The sequence below is a fragment of the Terrapene carolina genome, unplaced genomic scaffold, assembly GCF_002925995.2.
Source record: "Terrapene carolina triunguis isolate 2854851 unplaced genomic scaffold, T_m_triunguis-2.0 Scaffold714, whole genome shotgun sequence".
In the NCBI taxonomy this organism is placed as follows: Eukaryota; Metazoa; Chordata; order Testudines; family Emydidae; genus Terrapene; species Terrapene triunguis.
The window spans coordinates 2,199,467-2,221,548 of NW_020665065.1; the positions used below are offsets into that span (position 1 = coordinate 2,199,467).

The window sequence follows — 22,082 nt, forward strand, 5'->3', positions numbered from 1 at the left end:
GGGCTGAAGCATGTTAACCCCGTGTGTGGGTGAACCTTGCAATGCTGCTGTCTCTGCTGGAGATGAACAGAAGGCATTGGGATCCAGGGATGTCCATCTGGCACCCCTTGAGCACTGAACTGTTATTAAAAACAAAGGTATTTTTGTGGGTGCTCAGTGGCTTAGTGGCCAGGGCACAGGATGGGGAGACCGGGGTTCTATTCCCAACTCTGCCACTGGCATGCTGGGTGACCATCAGCAAGTCACTGTAACCTTTCTGTGCCTCAGTTTCCCCATCTGTAGAATGGGGATAATGATCGTGCCCTCCTCTGTGAAGTGCTTTCAGATCTGCTGAGGGTGAGTTCTATACAAGTGCTAGGTATTGCTGTTAATATTGCAGTCACTGTTAACTCTCCCATTGGCTTTAACGGAAGCCAAGTTAGGCTAACGGAGCACTTCAGAAAATCCTACCCTCAGGGTCCAACTTAAGACACGCCTCTCTCCTGTGGTGGATGGGGATCATTGCTGGGCCGGAGTCATTCCGACTCCTCGCTAGCAAGGCAGATCCCCTTAGCAAAGGGCATTTTTTCTGGGCGTGGCTGGAGCCCGCCTGCCCGGCTTCACCAGCTCTGTGCTTCTGTTGCAGGTCACCTGTGTGAGCAGAGGCTGAAGAAATCAAACTCCTTGCCACCTTCCCGCTCTCGCATTGTCTCCTCGCATGATGGGACCAGCAACTTCCACGGAGGCAGCTTGTTCTCCCTCCATACGCCTGGGGGTAAGTCCCGTTGGCTCCTAGCTCATTGTGGCCTGGCAATAGCTTTTCTCCTGTGCGCTATTAAAAGTACCAAAGGTGACGATTGTTCAAAGACACAAGTACCGTGTGCACTGGGTCCCTGGACTCGGTGTTTCCCCTTTTCTCCCACAATATCATGTTACAAACATATGTTCTATCTGTGTGAAGTGGTCCATCTGCTGGTGGGTTATTGGGGATTTTGTTCCCCAAATTATCTACCCCCATGGCTGCTGCCTGATTCACTCCCCTGTGCTGTGAATGTTCAGAACCTGATGTTTGCTCAGCGGGTGCTGACAAACATACACTGAGAGGCTGAGCTATGATCGGCCAATCTTAGGTGATGCTTTTCACCAGACTTGTTCCAGTTCCCAGATATGGTCCGGTCCAGGAGGTAAATCCTTAGCTGTTAAGGCACTGAGGCATCGAGTCCATCCTTTAGTAAACGGAGAAGCCCATCCCCTTGCTTGTCTGCTGGAAATGAAGCTGTTGTCAGAAAAACACTTGTATGAGCCTCCGTCAGCTGAGTCCATGATTCACAGGCCCTATTCTCTCACCTCTTTAATCAGACAAAGTGTTTGCTGAGGTTGGCGCTGTGAAAATCAAGCTTTACTCTGCAGCTCTGAGCCTGCATAGCTGGGATCCAATACGTGGAATTTACGTTCCTGTTAGTCTGCAATTGCAGCGGATGAAAGATGGCTGTTGATTTTCAGCCTAGTGGTGATTTAAACTCCCTTATATCAGAGAGCAGCAACAGCCCATGTATTTAGAGGTGGGAAGGCTCAAGTTGAAAATTATATTCCTTTAAGTAATTATTGAAGTTTAGAGGCCTGCTTGCCTTTATCTAGGCCTGGACAAAGAGTCTTGGGCCCAAATTTAACTCTTTCCTGCGAAGGGGTGTGTGTTGCATTCAGGAAATGGGAACCCCTTATTATGTCCAGGTTCAGATGAGCTTAACATACATTTCACCCAGCCCTGCCTTTAACAATGGTCAGTGCCTGGCATGTAAGATTTTTCAAACACTTCGGGCCTGCTTGTCATTTACATTTAGGTTCCTTGACACTGCTCTCGCAGCATCAGTGAGTCTGCGCCATCGTGTAGATGAGAATCAGGCTCTTAGAGAGAGAAATTAATCTTCCACATTCTGCTCGTCAGCTCACTAAACGCACATCTGTGCCGAAATGCAAGTGCACAAGAGCACAGACGAACACATACATATACATTCTCTGCCCTGTGCTATTCATGATGCGTTTGTGCAGCTGGAATTGGGTATATTTCTTGAGTAAGAGTCGTTGAAATATTTTACCAAATTAAGCACCTGTTCCCAAAGGAGATCCAGATGGTGTGTGAAATGAAAGAGAGCTGCCCATAAGCAGAATTCCCAGGGGAGATAGGGGCTACAGAAATACTATTATGCATCTATGCATGCTTTTAATGGACTTTCTGATGAGTGTCAATAGGACAGGTTGTCCCATTGTGCCCTATTGTGCGTGAGCGATTTATACAACAGCTGTATTCCCAATGAAAAACCTGGGTGGTCATCTGGGCACCACACTTCAGGAAAGATGTGGACAAATTGGAGAAAGTCTAGAGGAGAGCAATGGAAATTATTAAAGGTCTAGAAAGCCTGACCAGTGAGGAAAGACTGAAAACAATGGGTTTATTTAGTCTGGGGAAGGGAAGACTAAGGGGGGACATGATAACAGTTTTCAAGTACATGAAATGTTGTTATAAAGTGTGAATGATAAATTGTTCTCCTTAACCACTGAGGACAGGACAAGAAGTAACAGGCTTAAATTGCAGCAACAGAGACTTAGGGGAAAATCTTTTCAACTGTAATGGTAGTTAAGCACTGGAACAAATTACCTAGGGAGGTTATGGCATCTCCGTCATTGGAGGTTTGTGTCAAATCTACCCTAGTTATCCTGCCGTCAGTGGAGGTTTTTCAGGACAGGTTAGACAAACACCTACCAGGGATTGTAGATGATACTCAGTCCCGCCTCAGTGCAGACTAGATGATCTATCCAGGTCCTACATTTCTATGATTCTATGACGAGGCACATGAAGTATTGAAATAATTAGACATTTTGCACAAAGTGTTAAAAAATGTAATGCAGGAAGAAGAAGAATCAGAGATTTTAAGGCCAGAAGGGACCGTTATGATCTCCTAGTCTGATCTCCTGCAAAGCACAGAAATTCTCGCATCAAGCCCACATCTTGTGGAGAGCATGTGTGTACATGTGTGTCAGGACGCATGCAAGTGTGTGTGTGTCTGTTCACCAGAGAACCTCATAAGGTTCAGTTCAGAGAAAAGTCAAAGGTTTAGATTTTGAAGCAAATTCTCTGACCTGGAAATCCCTCAAAAACATGCTCCCTCACAAGATTTCCTCTCCTCCCCGGTGGGTCAGAAATCCGCTCTGAATCCTCTCTCCCACAGCACACATTCTTCGAATTCAGCAGGAGTTAGGAAGCACAGAGATATGGGAAATGTAAATGCCTGGCTGGGTGCCACACTCCAGGTGGAGTGCTCCATGTGCTGAGCTGTGCATGCTGGATGACTGCACCCTCCGTGGAATGGTTTTGATAACAGAACATTCAGCTTTTAAATTGCAGAATCTCCCCTACTGAGACAGGCTTTTCCAGCCAGGCATCCTCCTTTCCCATTAACTTTTTGACATGGCCCATAAGGTTAAACATTGCGGACACTTACTGAAATATGACTATTGCTAAAATACGAGCATTTTGGCTCAAGATGTCTAACCCAATTTGCCATGTCTGGGAAGCAGTTAAATGGATTTAAAATTAAATTCAGGTGGGTAATTTGCAAATAACCCTTGTTTACCAATTTTTAAAGAAAATGTAATGCAGCAAGACTCAAACAGCCTATGTGTGGAGTTACACGTCATGTAGAGAGTTTAATCCCATGCATCAAGTGCTTGGTAGTGGATTGTATTTCACATGTTAAATATTTGGCTGGCACTTCAATTGGGAGCTGCTCCAGTGGCAATTTTGTGGAGAAATGAGAGGGAGGGAAGCGAAAGAACATTTTAATAAAAATGTAGATGTGTGTATAGTGTACAGCAGGAAACAGGCAGGTTTTGAATTAAGGGAGAGGAACAGAATTCTCTTTTGGAACATTTGGTAGCTTGAGATTGTTTGATTTATACAATCGCCAGAATATCCAGATGAACCCAGAACCCCATAAATCCCAGATGCTTGTTATTTATTCTGTATTTAATCCAGGCCTCGTAGTTATGTTGTCACTACTGAGAGGAACTTTTGTTGGCCACAGTTGGGATCCACAGGCCAGAGAGAATTAATATAGCGCAATGTGTCGCTTGGCTTTCCTTCTTGCTCAGATCTGGCATGATGGCCACACATCAGGAGAGATGTGATTTATCCGCTGTCTGTGGAAAGCTTCAGAAACTGCATAATATAAAAAACTGCCTGACAGCCCTGGGCATGTTGCTTTCACTGCCAATTTCAGTGCCAAACCCTGGGAGAGGGACCTTGGTATAATTCCACTTACTACCCAGGCTTCTACCGGAACTACTCAGTTTTAATCGGCCCCATAGGCCAGACTAAGGCTCGGTCAAGGAAAGAACAGTATGTACCGCAAAGTGGCTGTTCCTCGGCTCCCCTTCCTGGTGGTTACCGCTTCACTTAGCTTGCCGGTCTAGAAGGCTTCAAACACCTGCATGCTTGAGGCAACTCAAGTCAGCATATCCGTCTGTTTGCCCATGTCATCCATCCATCTCCGTCTCCGCTGGCTACTGCACTGTCCCCCATGGGGTCCACACCCCGACTCCTTCAGCCCCAGACTCTGACCCTTGTTTCCTTTGCACCCAGCTAAGAACGTGTCCCAAGCCCAGAAGCTGGCGGACGTGGACAGCGAGCTGGCTGCCATGCTGTTCAGCCGCCTGCAGGAAGTGAGCACGGCCTTCCAGCACGCCAGCCGCGAGGCCAGCGTCATCCGCAGGCGGAAGCTGGAGAGGATGATGATGGTGCGACAGCTCGAAGCCCAGGAGGACGTCAATGGGAGGAGAGCAAGCCGCATGGTGAGGAGCACGGAGCGCTGTCGGAACGATCTTGGGACCAGAGAGCAAACGGGAGCCAGGCCTGACAAAACACCCTGTCGCATCTCTCGTGTCAGGGCTGGGGTCGGGTTCCTTAGGATGAATCCTTAGACACGCAGGGGAGGGGCCCACATCAGTGTGTTGTTGGTCATAGGCGTCTCTTCTTCAATAGGGCCGGCGTGAGGAGCGCATCCAGCACGCCAGGGACCTGCAGATTATTGATGCCTACCGGGAGCGCATCAAGGCCGAGAGCATCTCTAGCATGCTGATTCAGGCCATCACCACCAACTACACGCTCTATGCCACGCTGGGCACAGCAGAGTTCTTTGAGTTTGCCCTGAGAAACCCATACAACGTCCAGCACACGGTGACGATCGAGATCGACCACCCTGAGCTGAGGTAGGAGCCAGAGACATTCTCCCCTCCCAAATACTGCACGTTACACTTGGAAAGCCAGCCCAGAGCAGAGAGGCACTTATGGAAGCGCAAGACAAGAGGTGTCTTTGGGATTGAGCTTGTTGCTTTTCCATCTAGCGTTTGAGGCTTTATTGGGAAAGAGGGTCAGTCTATAATGAGGGCTCCATCATATACCAATGACCTGCTTCCCCCCCTCCAGAGATTTCACTTTTCTTTGTTTTCTCCCCACGTCCCGTATCACTATGCAAAGGGATGGGAGAATGCAAGTTACCGAGAAGCTAAGCACAGAGGAGTTGCCACCCTAGTTATCCTGCCACTAGCAGTGACCAATGCAACCACAATCTGTAATTCACGTGCCTCACTGTGCAGTGTTCTGGGGGGGGTGTATTGGGGGAGAGGAGAGGTCTTCATTTCCCAGATCAAAGGTGTGGTGGATTTTGGAGTTTTCTTTCCATTTAATGGGTGCGTGCACATTCCAGCCACGGTCTTTGTTCCAACCCCCCCCCCCCCCCCCCCCCCACTGAGGTTTAGGTATAACTCACAGCCTCATTTTGGGATCGGGGGGAACCCCAGCTCCCGGGTTTCTGTCCCCAAAGTAACTCTGCCTATGATTTTTTTCCACAGTGTTATTGTGGACAGTAGGGAGTGGAGACACTTCAAAGAGCTGACCCAAACAATGACTACTCCAGTAGAAGAGGACATGTTCCATCTTCAGGACAACCTCATGCCTCAGGTCTACCTGCGCCCCAAAGAGACCATTCACATTCCATTTAAATACCAGGCCTTCTCTGTGGACCACGCTGTCATGATGCAGGTACACATATTACCCTCTCTCTTCTACTACATTATGACAAAGGACAAATAAAACAATGAGGAAAGTATGCCACGTATCACACCAAGAAATTTACAGAAATATGACTTAGCTCATAAGGGGAGGCCTAAAAATATCAGGTCTTTATTGCAGAGGAGCAATGGCTGAATGTCTTTGGGAGACGTCAGAAATATCTGGAAGAGGCTTTTCTGTAATCTTTTCTCTTCTGGCCCCAGCCAGAACCAGGAAACAAAGAACACACACAATTGGAAAAAATAAGAAGGGACTCAACCTTCGAGGCCAAAGTGGCTTGTCCATCTGTTGTGATTGAATCATAGCAAACAAACACACAGTGGTTGTGAGGTTGTGAGGCTCACATGAAGATTAAAAAAGAGAGGGCTTGAATTTTAAAGACAGGGCGCTAGCTTCAGGGGGAACAATCCCCTCTACCTTTGCAACTGGCTCACGTCCGCCTGTGCTTCTCAGTTCTTGTGTGTTAAGATTTAGGGCCAAATTCATCGGTGTAACTCCATCAGTGGGATGAATGTGACCCTTAGTCTGCTCTTTAGAAGCATAAAACTGGCTTTTAAAATGAGATTGTATCCAAATAGTTCCCTTTTATTCCCTTTTTAGCTCAATGCCACAGAATAAATGAATAGGCGAGGCAAAGCTGCTGGGTGCTTGTAGAATTCAGAGTGGTTAGGCCAGAGGTACAAGCCAGCTATGTAATCCTAGAGTGCTCCTTTAACTCTCAGCAATGAGACAGAAGAGAGGGTTCAAATGATAACAGTCCTCCTCCCAGGTTCTTGATGCTGTCTGCAATACAGTGCAGTATTTTATTGATGTTCACAGTTTTTAGCAAAGCCACCAATGATGAGAACATGCAGAAATATAGAAAAGCAACTCTCACTTCCTCAACAACACTGCAAAGAGACCAGGAACAGCAAGGAATTTGCAATTCACGGTGTTTTAAAGTTAGTACCTGAATTCCCAGGTGCAAAGGAGAGCAGAGCACTTCCTGTTTTACAGGACAACGTTATCTTTCAGATCTGTATAGTGGATCTCTGCTCTCTCAACGTGCAGGGAACTTTCATTGATCTGTGTATGTAAAGAGCAGCTGATCAAGAGCAGAGGGACAGCTGGAGGCTCTGGGAGGAGAATTTTACCTTTACTAGTTTTCATTGTGATACGGTTTCTTAAACATTATAGATTTAGAACAAAACAGTGGTGAAAATTCCAAAGAATGCATTCATGACGTGATGTACACTGCTTCTTTGCATGATTATTGCTTCTTTGTTTCTAGCAGGGCCCTGCTGAGCTGAGATTCAATAAAGGCACAGAAGCTGCACCCCCCTGGAAGTCCAGTGCCATGCTGACAAAACGCATCAAGGTAACAGAGGCAAAAAGAAGTGCTGTCATCAGGGCCGGCTCCGGGCACCAGCAAAGGAAGCAGGTGCTTGGGGCGGCCAATGGGAAGGGGTGGCACGTTCGGGTCTTCAGCAGCAATTCAGCGGCAGGTTCCTCAGTCCCTCTTGGAGCGAAGGACCCACTGCCAAATTGCCGCCGAAGAATGAAGCGGTGCGGTAGAGCTGCCGCCGAAGTGCCGCCAATCGCGGCTTTATCTCTCTTTTTTTTTTTTTTCCCGCTTCGCCGCTTGGGGCGGCAAAAAAACTGGAGCCGGCCCTGGCTGTCGTTTAGGTGGACTGCAATGAGTTTTACAGCCTGTTACAAGGATCAAAACCCTGTGACAAAGATTGAGCCTACACATATATAATTCCTTTTAACTGCCCATTTATGGCAGGCCATAAGGTTTTTCATTATCAGGAAATAAACTTTTGTGAATTTCATTGGATGTCTATTGTAGTGTATAGAAATAGGGTAGTATCCCTTTTAATGCGTTGGGAGCCCTCTGCTGATGTTCACTGTGCTCTCTGTTGTAAATGCCACCACAAACCAGTGTGGCAGGGTATGGGTAACTAGGCTCTATGTGTTTGTATATATTTAGAGAACATGGCTATTTAGGACCCAGTCCTGTCTGTGTGGCTTCTCATACAGTTTTTGTTATGAAAAGAGAAAAAGACAATGACTTTACAACCAGGGCAAGCATTGTTTTAAAAAGGATTTTGTTTGCAAACGTATCTATTGACCTCTATGTCAGCATCCTGTGCTTGGTTTTTAATTCCTCTATCAGGTATTGGTTTAAAGCTACTCCCCTGAAATACATGGTTTCAATGCCTTGGAGATTCCATTCACAGTTTTAGATTTTACCCTCACATATTTATCTAAATTGAATTTTCTTAATAGCATCCTGGGTCCCATGCTATTCAGTGGTAACTACTTCAGAGCTGTAAACAGATTGAGAATTGATTTTGTTCCCATTATTGAGCAGAATGAAAGCCAGAGATGGTATTTTCTCTTGCTGTAGCACAGGGATCGGCAACCGTCGGCATGCGGCCCATCAGGGTAATCTGCTGGTGGGCTGCGAAAGATTTTGTTTACATTGACCGTAGGCAGGCAATGTGGGAAGTGGCGCGGGCCGCAGGGACGTGCTGGCCACCGCTTCCTGCACCTCCCATTGGCCGGGAATGGCGAACCGCGGCCACTGGGAGCTGCGGGGGGCCGTGCCTGCGGACGGTCAACGTAAACAAAATGTCTCATGGCCCGCCAGCGGATTACCCTGATGGGCTGCATGCGGACGGTTGCCAACCCCTGCTGTAGCATTTGTTGACGGTCTCTTTTCTTTCTCTCTCGGCGAATTCATTGTTATTTTTGTTTTGCACAGATCTCCTTTAAGGCAAATGGTGACAAACCCATTGCAATTCTCAGTGTTAATGTGGAGCCTCAGCCCCACGTGGTGGATCAGACATTCCGATTCTATCACCCGGAGCTCACCTTCCTGAAGAAGTCCATACGGTTACCTCCATGGTACACCCTGCCAGGTAACTGTCTGCGTCCAGCTGGGAACTGGCATGCAAATACTGTGTCCGCTTGTGTTTCCATGTTTTGTTTTGCAGGGTTGTAGATTTTAAAGAGATACATGCTTAGAGATTTGCCAGCTTGCAGGCCTTCCTGATAACAGGGGCAGGAGATGGGCCTATGCCTAACAGCAGGGAGAGTGGTCATCTTATGCTCTTTTCCCCAGGTGCCCCAGCAGGAATGCCAGGTGGGGAACCGGAGATGTACGTCCGCTGCAGTGACCCCAACATCATTTGCGAAACAAAAAAAATGGTACTACTTACAAAAATCAAGCGGAAATCCAGTGGAGTGTATCCTTCACGTTCACCATCTCTTTTCTATTGATCCCTTTCTCTAAAGCAGAGATACCATGCACCAATGGTTCATTGATCTGTAATGATAGAATATGGGGTGTTACTAGGTTGTGACTGCCTCACTCCCCTGTCAAAAAGGAACAGGACTTCTCTAGCCTGATCTCGTCATGTTTGCAGCGTGTGTTTAATACCGCAATTTAGACCATCATTCGTCATGCTGCCCTGCATTGCTCATGTGAAGAAAGGCCAGATTTGAAATGCTGGTGGAAACTACCACTTATGGAAACACCAGCTTTCCAGTGAGGTGCCACAGATGAATTCTTCAGAAATCAGAGGGTCTAAAACGACCAGTTAGGAAAGAAATAAAAATGTGTCCTGACTGAATAGACCGCAAAACCTCAACTGGATTGCGGTGCTGCTCTTTGTGTCATATTCCAAGCCAGCATCCAAGTGCTCAAGACTCAGATACTACAAGGAGGAGGGCCACACGATCAATCAATCAATAAATAAACAGATCGCTCTAACTTCTGATCCCTTTCCTTTCAGGCGATGATATTTCTCCATCATACAAGTGTTGCTTGTTCTCCTGCATCTCCCTCTGATGGCCTGATTCAAAACCCATTGACAGTCAGTGTATCTACTTCATAACTGAGACGCTTTCAGAGCCGGATCCAAAGCCCACGGAGGTTAATGACAGGCTCTCACTGACTGTCAATGGGCTTTGGATCAGGCCATCAGAGGGAGATGCATAGAAAAGCAGCTCATGATGTGCTCTGTGTTGTAATTTTTAGCTCTGATTCCAAGTTTCCTGGGTTTTATTTTCAGCCGGTTGGGATTTAAATGAAAAACAAACTCACACATAAATGCGGATGGTAATGAAGGTGCTTGTTAATTGCCATTGCAGAAATCTGCTAGCATGGTAATTGGATTATGGCTTGTTAGAAAACTTGGGGAAAATTCTGCAAAATCTAATTACTGAAACAGACCCGGAATGTGAGAGCCATTTGTATCCTCTTTTGTAATTAAAAATGCTGGAAGAAGCCAAGCTGTATAATAATTTTATAGGGTAGTTTAGCTGGGTTCTGGAACCCTCTGCTTGTGGAAGTGAAGTGGTGGGGGGTTAAAATAAAGGGAAAAGGAACCCCTGGGGTCCTCGTTAGCTGGTTTGATCTCTCGGTTAACTATTCTAATGATGCTTTCTGATTTCTGTACTCAGGGTCCTGGGGAGCCACAGGATGTGTTCTTAAAAGTAGCTGGAGGACCAAGCCCACAGATCAAAACATTCTTTGTTGCTATTTACACGTAAGTAGGAGAATCTAAAAGTAGAAGAGCGAGAATTCTCCAGAAACCTTGTCAGAGCAGATAAGGAAATGCACATGGAACATTCCTAGGACACTGGTTCCAGCGCATGACTTATGTTTCTGACAAGCAAAAATCTGCAAGAAGATCTGTATGATTCTCTTGAAATACGTCTGCTTGCAAAACCCAGACTAGGGTGGAAGATGTTTAGGGGGTTCTGAAGATTTTTGTACAAGAGACAATAGAAAACACACGCACATATAGTGAGGACTGAATGCACACCCACAGCGAGAAAGCCCACTTCCTGAGAAACTGTTCATTACAGTGATCTGTGTCTGTGGCAGCTGATGTCTCCTTGAGCTCTGAATGAGGGCTGAGGTGAGACGAAATAACAGCAGTTCCCTCTGGCTGTCTGCTTTTTCTTTAGTTGCGTTAGACAAATCCATCTAGTCTCACTTAATGGATTATTTCCCCACAGTTGGGCTCTGTGGGGTTGCCTTGTACAGCTTGGTGGGGAGAATACTCACTCCATCCCCTCTCTGATCACTGCGGGGTGTGCACCCTGCGTATCCTCTGGGCCTGTCTGAGCCTTGGGGCAGTAGCTCAGCTTGACTTTCAACGGGACTGAAACTCCCGAAACAGCCAGGGGCTTTGGAAAATTTCACCTGCGTAAGGTTGCCTGGGAGTGAAGTCGATTCACATATCTCAGCCAAACTTGTCTTCTCTGGAATTCCTGTGCATGCCTTTTACACGGTGTACGTGAGTGCATGTGCAAACACTTCGGAACCGGAAGCACAATTTCCTCCTTCCCATCTGCAGTTGTATGTTTTCATTCATTTTGGAAATGCCTCCTGAACCAGTGTCACCTTTTCCTTTGGTACCGTCATGACAGGCGCCTCTTCTCTCTGCTCCAGGGACACCTGGCTTGCTGCTCCCATTCAGATCTGGCAATTTTACCTTCACTCGCTGCAACGTGTGGACGTTAGCTGCATAACTGGCCAGCTGACCCGCCTTTCCTTGGTTCTCAGGGGCACCCAAACCATCCGGAAAGTGAGAGCTTACACCTCGCATACCCAGGAGCTGAAGGTAGGCTCTGCCATTGGACTCAGCAGTGTTTGCTGCCAATTCCTCTCTTCCTTCCCCACCACAAAGAGAAACTTTTCATTTGGAAGAGTCTGTAGTTAGGGGTGAGTTGAAAATTAGTGAAATCCTTCACAATTATAATTATGAATGGACTTACATTGACAGTCCCAGTGAAAATAACCCTCCAATATGAAACCAATCCCATTAGGAATTATGAACAATTTACTGCCATAAAGTCTTCATTATAATTATCTTTTGATTAAAGTCGTCATGTGTAGGATCATTGGTACAAAACCCCAGGGGGCAAATTATCTGAATTAATGAGACTATCTGAAGACTAATAATTTCTTTAGAATTCATTTAGTCGTAATTATAAATGTGAATAATAAAAGACACACAAACTCCATTGCCACTCCAGAAATTAGGAAATAAAGAAATCCGTGTTTAAATGTTGTCCTCACTGAGGCAGAACGTGGAGATGAATCCCCTTGACGGCGTCCCAAGCGAGCTCAGTTACCACAATGGGCGGCTTTCATTGCAGTGACCTGAATTATGGTTGGGAGTTGTACATCTTGAATTCTGTGTTAGCTTCTTGTGACATCGGGGCTGGGCTGTCGTTGGCTGAAGTGGTAATTAAAACTGTAATACATTGCAGGGAAGCATGTGTGAGAAGGCAGCCCCGGCCTGGAGCACCCTCAGTTTCCCCTTTCAGAGTCCTCCGAAACAATCCAAACAGTCTTTCTTACTGTAAATATAGGTCTTGTTGGGTTCATTTATTACAAAAGTCCCATGTATATAAATCATTGCAAAAGTTCCACAGCCAGAGTCCAGATTTCCCCCAACATAGTCCAACTAGTACATGTAACATACAGCCCCAGTGTCTCTCACCACATCCCAGCCCTCCAGTGCAGCCCCAGTGTCCCTCACCACATCCCAGCCCTCCAGTGCAGCCCCAGTGTCTCTCACCACATCCCAGCCCTCCAGTGCAGCCCCGGTGTCCCTCACCACATCCCGGCTCTCCAGCACAGCCCTCTCCTGTCCTTGTACCAGAACAGCCATCCTTCCACCCAGAGTGCAAACCCTCTTTTCCCAGCGGGAACCCCCACAGCCTCTCTCCTGGGAACATTCTTGTCAGGGGAGCTCCCCTCATTCCCCCTGACTCTCTCATGGTTGCTCTGGGTCCAGTTCTGGCCCTGGAGATGTCAGTGGGCAAGCCCCTTTGCTGCTCCCTTGCCTTCAGCCCTCTGTGGCCCCTGGCTCCAGATCTTCAGCTTAGAGCCTACAGCCATCTCCTCCTGGTGCTTTCAGCCCTCCTTAGCCCTCCAGCCCTGGCTTTCTGGCTTGGGGACACACCAGCCAGCAAACACCGCTTGCTGATCTCCTGCCTTTTCTAGGAATCACCTTCTGCTTCCTTCTGGGACCTCCTCTGGTGTAACCTGCCCCTGACTGAACCAGTCTGCTCTGACTCACTGGGCCTCTTCCTGACCTTTATTAGTACCCACCTGCTGCCCTCCTGCCCTCTTCATCAGACAAATGGGGACTCCTGCCCTGGCAGAGGGGAGCTAGGCCTACTGCACAGGGGCCAGCCACGCTGTGACCGTGCACATCAAACTCTGTTCAGATTTTACATAGACGCCGCTTTGCCTTTAGACTGGCCTCTTCCAAACCCTCTTGACACTCCTTGAGCTTTGCTGCATCAATGTTATTAGTTCAGGACCAAATTATCAAAGTGTCCACTAATTATGGCTGTTCCAACTTTTAGCTTGAAACCCCTAGAGCCTGATTTTAAGAGGCGTTGAGCACCCATAACTCGCCCTGCTCTCAGCTGGAAATTGGGGCGCTTGCCAGCTCGGAAAATCAGGCCCCGTGAGTCTGAAAAACTGGCCAACAAGCGACAGAGGCACACAGAATTTTGAAAACGTGGGCCTCGATCTCACAACTTGTGCCTGTGCTAAGTGAAGCAGGTTTCTTTTTGACGGCCTTAGCAAATGGTTTTCATTGAACTCTAAGGACTAGCTCCAGACTCTCCTTCCTAGAGCAGGTTGATAAGCATCTCCCTTTTCGGAGTGTGAATATCATGCTAATGTGAAGAAGCTGAGCTTGTCAGCAGTTGAGGAAAGCATTAGACCCTGTCAGATAAGCCTCTCTCAGGAGATTAAACACCCCCTCCCCTCCTTGTTTGCTGTGTAATGTCACATGGGTCTTTTATCTGATTCATAAATCTGTTTGGCACCTAAAATGAAAGTGTCTGTTACTCTGATATTTCAAAGTATCTATTCCACTTCAAGTAGGAAGTTCCAGCTCTACAAATAACTTTCCTTCTAGCTAATCAGACGGTATTCTGGTAGTCGATATCATATTGATAGGGCTCTCAGAAAAGAATTTTTAAGTAAAACACAAAATGCCAGAACTATCTTTGCCGGGTGTGTGTATAAAATAAAAATGATGGCTGTAACATTAAAGTACATAACTCAACAAAACCAAATATATTCAGAGACCATCTGTTTTGCACATGGCATCTCATGCCTCAAGTATACCTTCAATGTATAGCACTCTATTGAAAGCATTTTTTTGATCCTGCATCAGGCATCCACAGGGCAGTAACAGGGTTAACATTTCTAGCTGAGATTAGCACTCTAGATGTTGCTAACTACATTTTTGTTATTGAAATTCATTCTGCTAAGCAAAGTTCCTCTGCAGACAGACTCTGAATGTGCAACTCAGACAGAGATTTGACAATGAAGTTAGAGCCTAGTTTATTAATGCATCCAGCTTTAATTTCCTTCTCAGAAACACACATTTCTCGACATTTGATCAGTGTCTAATTTATATTCCAAACTGGCGTCTAGAAGGTACAGTAGATTAGCTTCCCTTCTGACTTGATCAAAGGACACCAGGTTGGTGCCTCTAAAAAGATCTTTCATGGCACATGTAAAAGTTTGGGTTAATTTCTCCTCCACTGTCTCTCATGCTGAGACTATCCCAATAACATGTTATATTAACAGTGCCGATAACTTTGATCATCCCTGATACCATCTTTCGTTTTCATCTAGACAATTCTGATTTTCTTGCATTTTTAATATAAAACATTTTGAGCTGGAGTGTACCAGATTGAGACCTAATTCCCAGGACCTGAGAGATACATCATTTGGGGATTCTAATTAAACCTTTTCATTGTCTTTCCTGAGAGGCAGAGAGGCCCTATCGGCATGTGTAGAATTTGTGTTCCTACAGCTTGGTTGCTGCACTAACGTTTGGCCATTCCTGCCTGTTTCCATTTTGCTCACTTCCTGTAGGTGGATCCCAAAGGCGTGTTTATTCTCCCTCCGAACGGGGTGCAGGACCTGCATATCGGCGTGAGGCCTCAGAAAGCTGGCAGCAGATTTGTTTACCTCAATCTGGTGGATGTGGAGTACCACCAGCTTGTTTCGTCCTGGCTGGTGTGTGTCTCCTGCCGACAGCCTGTCATTTCCAAGGTACCTGGGTGCACCCATATAACAACATTCCAGGCAGGTCACTCTGTCTGTGTGTCACTCGTAAGCCTAGAATGTCTGTTGAGTCAGTGTGAAGTGATGGAAACAGCTACAAGCATGGCTGAGAGCTCTTTTTGTTTAGAATGTCGCCAGGTTCAGTCATCACTGGGATTCGTGGTCTGTTACGATCAAATTTTTAAGTTCTCAGCCATGTTGACTCTACAAATTACCCTGTGCGACAGCATGGGCTGTTAGCTGCTAGTTAAATCTTATTTGCCAAAGATGGAACTGCCCTGAGTGCAAAGTGAGCTGACTAGTTTTACCGGAACGGTCACTACCATCCATAGCTATCTATTTACTGTCTATCTCTGTCACCCATCACCATAGCCTTTAGCCACCACTTCTCGTCAGAAATCAGTCCCTTGCATTGAGTATGAAAAACTTCCAAATCATCCATTGTACAGGAAGGACAAGACTATTATCCTGTGTTGTTAGAACTCCAGAATGTGTGTAGAACATTTTGATTTTTTATAATTATTCTTTGGGCAGTGTTTTTCTTTCTTTGCAGTCTTTTCAACCTTGAAAGACTCTTCCCTTCACCAGGAATAGATTATAGGATCATAAAACTGATTCCTAAACATCTGGGACAGATAGTGACAAAACCACTTTATTCTTTGAGTTAATCACCTTAAAGTAGTAATATTTTTAACAGCAACTAGCCCCAAAGTAACTGCCTTCACATGCCATATACAATCAAATTGCCATAGGAATTATAATAATAACTTTATATTACTATGTCTGGACAGCTGCTTTAGGTATGGTCCTGGGTATAACCAGAGGAAGCACTAGTGGTTTTTCCCTTTGTACATAAATACTACTCCTTCTCCCGATTTTATGTATACAGGCCCCAGGTCAGGAAAGCACCGAAGCACAAATCCATGCCTATTCAGGAAAGCACGTGCTTAACTGCCACTGAAGTCAGCGGGACTTTATGCACGTGTTTAAGTGCTTTCCAGAATCAGGGCTGTAGTGGCATGTGTGTCTATGGTAACAGTTGTGGGTAGCTCTTGTATTCAGAATATATCATAGAGGATTTAGAGGGAACCTGCTGTATGTTATGGGTTACATCGTGCTGGGCACTGTGACCTGGATCTAGGATGCACTTAAGCATGTGCTTAACTTTCAGCCTGTGAACAATCCCGCTGAAAACCATCAGAAAATCATGTTCGGCCTCTGTTTTGAAGGTAGCTCCACCCGTAGAGCCCCCATTCTGAAAGTCAGTGACAGCAGGGGTATTTCCTATTAGCGCTGACTCCAGTCTGCTCTGGGATTTCGGGCCACTGTTCAGTTTTAAACGTTTCCCTGAAATACTCCATATTGGGGGAAGTTAAGCGCAACAGTACAGCACTGCTACACTTCCCTCGTAACGACAGAACCACTCCCGTATGCCATGTGAGGGAATTAGCACCGTGGTTGTCCTAATGGAAATAAATTAGCTAGCTAGCTGGCGAAGGAGCCTGGCTATGATCCCAGCTGAGTCCCTTTGTCATTCAGGCTAATAACCCCGTATATACAAAAGACTCGCTGCAGAATTCAGGCTGGGGGAGCTGCGTGGGAGCTGAGAGGAAAGCAGGGGGAGGTGAGGGAACTAATGTGTTCAGAGTGAGTGAAAGTTTCCCCCGTGCAAGGCCTATGCAGCACTTTAGCCTTCAATAAAGGGTTTCAAGTGGGCCCTCTCTGGCACACCCATTGGGAATAGCCTAACAAAGGATCCACTGAGGAAGAAAAGTTCCTCTGACCAGCACTAGGGTGATCAGACAACAAGTGTGAAAAATCGGGACAGGGGGTGGGGGGTAATAGGAGCCTATATAAGAAAAAGACCCAAAAATCGGGACTGTCCCTATAAAATCGGGACATCTGGTCACCCTAACCAGCACTAATGAACAGACACGAGGCATTGCAACCAGCACGGACACCATCGCCATGGGGTGTGCAGTGGGGAGAGAGGGGGCTGATCGGGGTAGCCTGAAGACACCCCTTAAAGTTTCTGGTCAAAACATTTTGAAAGGGATTTTCAAAAACACTGAGCCTTGGCCTAATGAGAGTTCGACCACTGGCTTCGGTGGGAGCAGATTCAGGCCAGCCTCGAGTACTTTGGACCCACCTGCCTCTTGTTCCTATGAACATGGTCCTAGGAGATTTGAATCCACAGTTAGCCTTAGAATGATAGATAGTGCGGACTGGATAGCTCCTTTCGGATCTTCTAGTCTATATGCCTGGCAGCAAGAACAGAAGACGTCTCTGTTATTTCTTCCATAAATGGCCTGAACAGTATCTGAGATTGGGTCATAATCACTTCGCTTCCATGTTCTAATAACTCATTGCTGGGTTCCATAAAGTAGTTCTTACTCTCTGCAAATTTACTGAACATTTTGGTAGTGACTCCAGAATAAAGGGAAATCTTCCTGGGGGTGTTTACTACACTATATGGGAAACCATTGTGCTTTTACTCAGACTTGGCCTGTGTCAGAACTGAAATGACAACGCTGTGATTTGTTATATGTAACCACAGGCATTTGAAATAACACTCCCTGCCGGCGGAGGGAAAGGCTCCAACAAGCGGATCACATACACGAACCCATATCCCTCCAGGAGGATGTACTTCCTGCATACCAACCGAGCTGACCTGCTGCAGTTCAAGGAGGATTCCTTTGAGGTAGCAAACCAAACAGAGTGGCTGGAGAAGCTCAGATACCCTTGCAGCAGGCCTGCCTGTCTCTCTGGTTTTCAATCCTCAAAGGTTTTCCAAAGTTAATGATTTTCTCCAATGCCCAGTGGCTGCACCTATTGACTTCAGTAGGAGATCTGGGAGGTGAACACGTTTGAAAATCACCCTGAGAATGTTTTCCTGCATGTCGTGCTCTCTTGTGGTCCATCATTTGGTTTTTACCATGAATCCTAGAATGCATGTTCCACTCACAGTGAAACGGCATCATTTGCTCAGGGAGACTGGAAATAGATGAGTAAGCTTCATGCGGTTTGAAAACTTCAGACTTCTTTTGTGCTCTGTAAGGGTTTGCTAGGGAAGGATGGTGCTGTGTGAACTCAGTGGGTTGGGATGTCTGACACAGGGACATGTTATGTGTTACTGTCGGGCACACCTCCCATGCCTGTTTTGTCAGCTGACAGACCCCTCTTGCAGCTCGGTGCCAAATGCACACGTGAGTGCTAGTGCGAGCCGTGCTGGTGTAGGGAGAATGGAGATGTTTAGCGCTGTCATCTCACTCTTTTTGCAGATTGGAGGAGGGGAGATGTACACGATTGGCTTGCGGTTTGCACCAAGCCAGAGCACCGGGGAGGAGGAGATTCTGATTTATATCAATGACCACGAAGACAAGAATGAAGAAACCTTCTGTGTGAAGGTTGCCTATCAATAAAGAGGAGGCTTTGCCTGAGGGTCAGTAGAATGACGTGTTCCTGGAGCATCTGTCGAAGCTTTCATCTTACTCCACCTACCAAGAGACAGAGTCCTGTTGTTATCAGCTTTAGAGACTTTTCCCTCCATAGATTTTCTGTTTCTGAATTTCCTCGACCACGTTTGTTTGAAGACAGAAAACCGATTGAGCTGCTCTGTGAACCTAGCCCACATGCTGTCAGGATGTGTTTCCTTCCTCTTTGCAGTTTGCCTCTATCTAATCAAGCCATGGCCAAGTCACTATGATTTATTGTCCGACTGAATTCTTGGCACACTAACATGACCTCCAATGATGTAACAGCCATATTTGTTCTACTTAAAATGGTAAATTAATCCCTATATATTTATACCATATGCCACGGTCCAGACGATTGTCACTATTTCTGTTATTCTTTGCTGGCCGTGAGCTTGTTTGGATTTTTATTTTTTTAATTCTTTTTTTAACAGATTTTTAAAAGCTGCATTTCCAGAATGTGTGTGTTTAAAGTATTTTGTTTTTTTAACTGAATTTTGTACACAAAGATGACAATTTTATGGTACTTTACTCATTCCAGCTCATCTAAATTGTTGCACAGAACCCACGGAGTGCAGCATAGAGTTTTCTGTTCCAAGGCTTCTGTTTGCCAGTAGCTCCCCATTGCATGCTGGTGCAAGCATCTGGGTTGCCCTTCCTCTCGCTAATCCCTTTAAATGACAGATCAGAAGCTCTCCACAATCCAGCCCATCACCTGCGTTTCTATGAACTGTCCCAGAGGCTAGAAAGGCTCAGCAGGTTCTGTGTGATTTCAAATCACTCAGTCAGCTCGGAGCTCGTGCATTGTTTGAATTGACAGAAGATAATCTCTTCTAAAGGTGAGTACTAGAGATGTCAAAATTGTCTGACACCGGAATTTCATTTAATCTATGAGCACACAGCATCCAAATCTGGTATCGGTTTCAGGGTAAGGGACCCTTGCAGATCTAAGGCAAAGGCGGGAGCTGGAAAGCATGAATCAGGCGATACAGTACACATAGGAATAAAGAGATTAATTATGGCCACAGGTCAAGGGATAGAATTGGGCTAACTCTGTTTAATATTAAAAATCAAGTCAAAGGAAGTTGACGGAGAGGGTTGAAAATGGAGAAGATCGCCTCTAGGGCACTGGCTCAGCCACAGGCGAGGGAGTGGTAGACGATAGGGTGATGAATTTGCAGTGGCTTATGTGAAACGAGTGGGTAGTCTCCGTCCATTTCCCAGTGCACAGATGCCAGCCTCCCAGGTAGACCCCTTGCTGGCAATCTCAGCAGGGAGGCCATGAGGAGGAACTGCCTTTTCACCTGCTGGGATTGTCCCGTCAGAACACTCAGGCACGTGACGGGGCGGTATCTGGGGAGATTGTGAAGACCATGCGCACCTCTGTGTTATAGGCTGCTCCTCTCCAATATTGTATTGCCTTTTGCCTCTGGAGTCTATGCCAACGATTCATGCTCCTTCATCCCCATTGGTCAACATAGCATCAGGCAAGGTGCTGCACCTTGCCTAAGGCCATATCTCCCCGCCATATACCATACCTAACCTAGGCCTTATTCTCTCCTTAGGGCTCATCTTCATATACAGCACTACAATGGCGCAGCTGCTCAGGTGCAGGTATGCTGCGGTAGCGCTGTAGTGAAGATGCTCCTACGCTGAAAGGAGAGCTTCTCCCATCAGCGCAGTTAATCCACCTCCCCAAGAGGCGGTAGCTCTGGCTGTGGAAGAAGCTCTCCTGTCACCGTAGCGATGTCTACATGGGGGGTTAGGTCGGTGTAACTACATCGCTCACGGGTGTGGATTTTTCATATCTCTGAGCAACATCGTTATACCGATTAGGTCTGTAGTGTTGACCTGGTTTCAGTTAGACCGGCGTGAATCAGGAGTAGCCCTGGTGAACTCACTAGAGTTACTTGCCATGAGAGCAGGTTCAAGGCTCTAGATTATATGCTGTTTGATAGGGACTGTCTCTTGACCTTTTGATGGGGCACCTTGCACATTTATGGGGCCTCATACTAACAAATCACAAGATCTTTGGGGCTGGGCTCTGTCTGATGCCTTCTACCTACCTTATAGGGCCATGGTCACGTACAGCAGGAGATGGTATCTCAGTGCGGTATGGGAATTGGTGCTGTGTAAATACCCGATGCAGATAAATAATTTTGGGGCAGGGACTGTGTTTGTAGAGCGCTGGGCATAGTGGGGTGCAGTTCCATGACTGGGACTCCTGGGGGCTCCCCCAGTACCAATAACAACAAATAATAATGTAGTGGAGCATGACCCTAGAGCAAAGGGCCTGGGGAGAGGTGTGCTGCAATCTCAGGAAAACCACTGGGAAGAGGAAGGAACAAAGTTCTCTTCTATATTTTTAGGCTTCCACCATGTTTTATGGCTTCAATTTGAAACCAGCCGTGTAACCAAGCACTGAGAAACCACAGTGTAAGTGTAAATCAGGCTCCGGGGGCGCTCTTGCCACCAGTGAGCCGGCCGCAAAGCTAGTCCTCTGCGGAGGGCACCGAAATGGGAACAGGGAAAGTACAAAGCAGATTGCATCGAAAGGTTGGTGGGCAAGGCCGTCTGGGCAGATCAGGCTCCGAATCCCATTTCTCTTGGTGCCAGGGCAGAAATAGCAACCTCGCAAGTCTCAGCTCACAGGTGGGTCTGAGGAAGGCGTTGCCTTGAGGGAGGGTGTGGAGGGGGAAAGGGCCTTTGACTGACTGGAGCCAGGGAGCTGGTGCCGAATCCTGCTTGGACTGACAAGGAGCCAGGTGAGCCTGTGGCACTGCCCTAATCACTGGCATGTTGCAGCACCGAAAGAGTCATTCATGCAGGGCGTGTCTCACCCTTACTTTCCGTCAACCCTCCCCCCCTGCCCAAGCCAAAGTGGGGCATGGGAAAGACGGAGAAAACAAGAGAACACAATCCCTGTTCTTGCCCTTTGGGTGTCTCTGAGGCTGGATACTCAATGTTTGTGCTTGGCTGAATCTCGTATGTTCTAACAGGAGCATTTTCCACAAGGCATAAGTCTCAGCTTTGCTTTGGGATCTGACAACCTTCCCTGCACTTGGTAAAGTCATTGGGCCGGGTGGGGACCACGCGTGGCTTAAAATAAGCACATACAGTGTTAATAGAGCACACAGTAAGTGGATTTAGAACTGGCTAACTGATAGACTTCAAAACGTAGACTAACCTAGGCCCATTCAATTAAAATGTATTTGAATACAGCCCAGTGCAAAGTTACACACCTAGAACAAGGAATACAGGCCACACCTGCAGATTGGGGACTGTATCCTGGAAAGCAGTTACTCCAAAAGGGCTTTAGGGCTCATTGCAGACAAACCACGGAACCCGAGCTCCCTGTGCGATGCTGTGGCACAAGGGCTAACGTGATCCTTGAGTG

At 46.7% G+C, this 22,082-nt stretch overlaps 1 protein-coding gene across 2 annotated transcripts in view; it reads left to right on the top strand.

The window, feature by feature from the left end:
• The window catches only part of NPHP4 (nephrocystin 4), a 100,888-nt gene extending 81,755 nt beyond the window's left edge, over nucleotides 1-19,133 (top strand). The window contains exons 20-31 of one of the 2 annotated variants that reach the window (XM_024207848.3): nucleotides 626-754; nucleotides 4,619-4,827; nucleotides 5,018-5,244; nucleotides 5,887-6,076; nucleotides 7,377-7,463; nucleotides 8,856-9,012; nucleotides 9,216-9,301; nucleotides 10,559-10,644; nucleotides 11,556-11,727; nucleotides 15,021-15,200; nucleotides 17,770-17,913; nucleotides 18,494-19,133. In XM_024207848.3, the coding sequence (XP_024063616.2) occupies nucleotides 626-754; nucleotides 4,619-4,827; nucleotides 5,018-5,244; nucleotides 5,887-6,076; nucleotides 7,377-7,463; nucleotides 8,856-9,012; nucleotides 9,216-9,301; nucleotides 10,559-10,644; nucleotides 11,556-11,727; nucleotides 15,021-15,200; nucleotides 17,770-17,913; nucleotides 18,494-18,634 (1,808 nt within the window). In that variant the 3' untranslated portion in view covers nucleotides 18,635-19,133. The remainder of the gene's footprint in view (nucleotides 1-625; nucleotides 755-4,618; nucleotides 4,828-5,017; nucleotides 5,245-5,886; nucleotides 6,077-7,376; nucleotides 7,464-8,855; nucleotides 9,013-9,215; nucleotides 9,302-10,558; nucleotides 10,645-11,555; nucleotides 11,728-15,020; nucleotides 15,201-17,769; nucleotides 17,914-18,493) is intronic. The other variant, XM_029913556.1, reaches the window with a different exon arrangement.
• The last annotated feature ends 2,949 nt before the right edge of the window (nucleotides 19,134-22,082 follow it).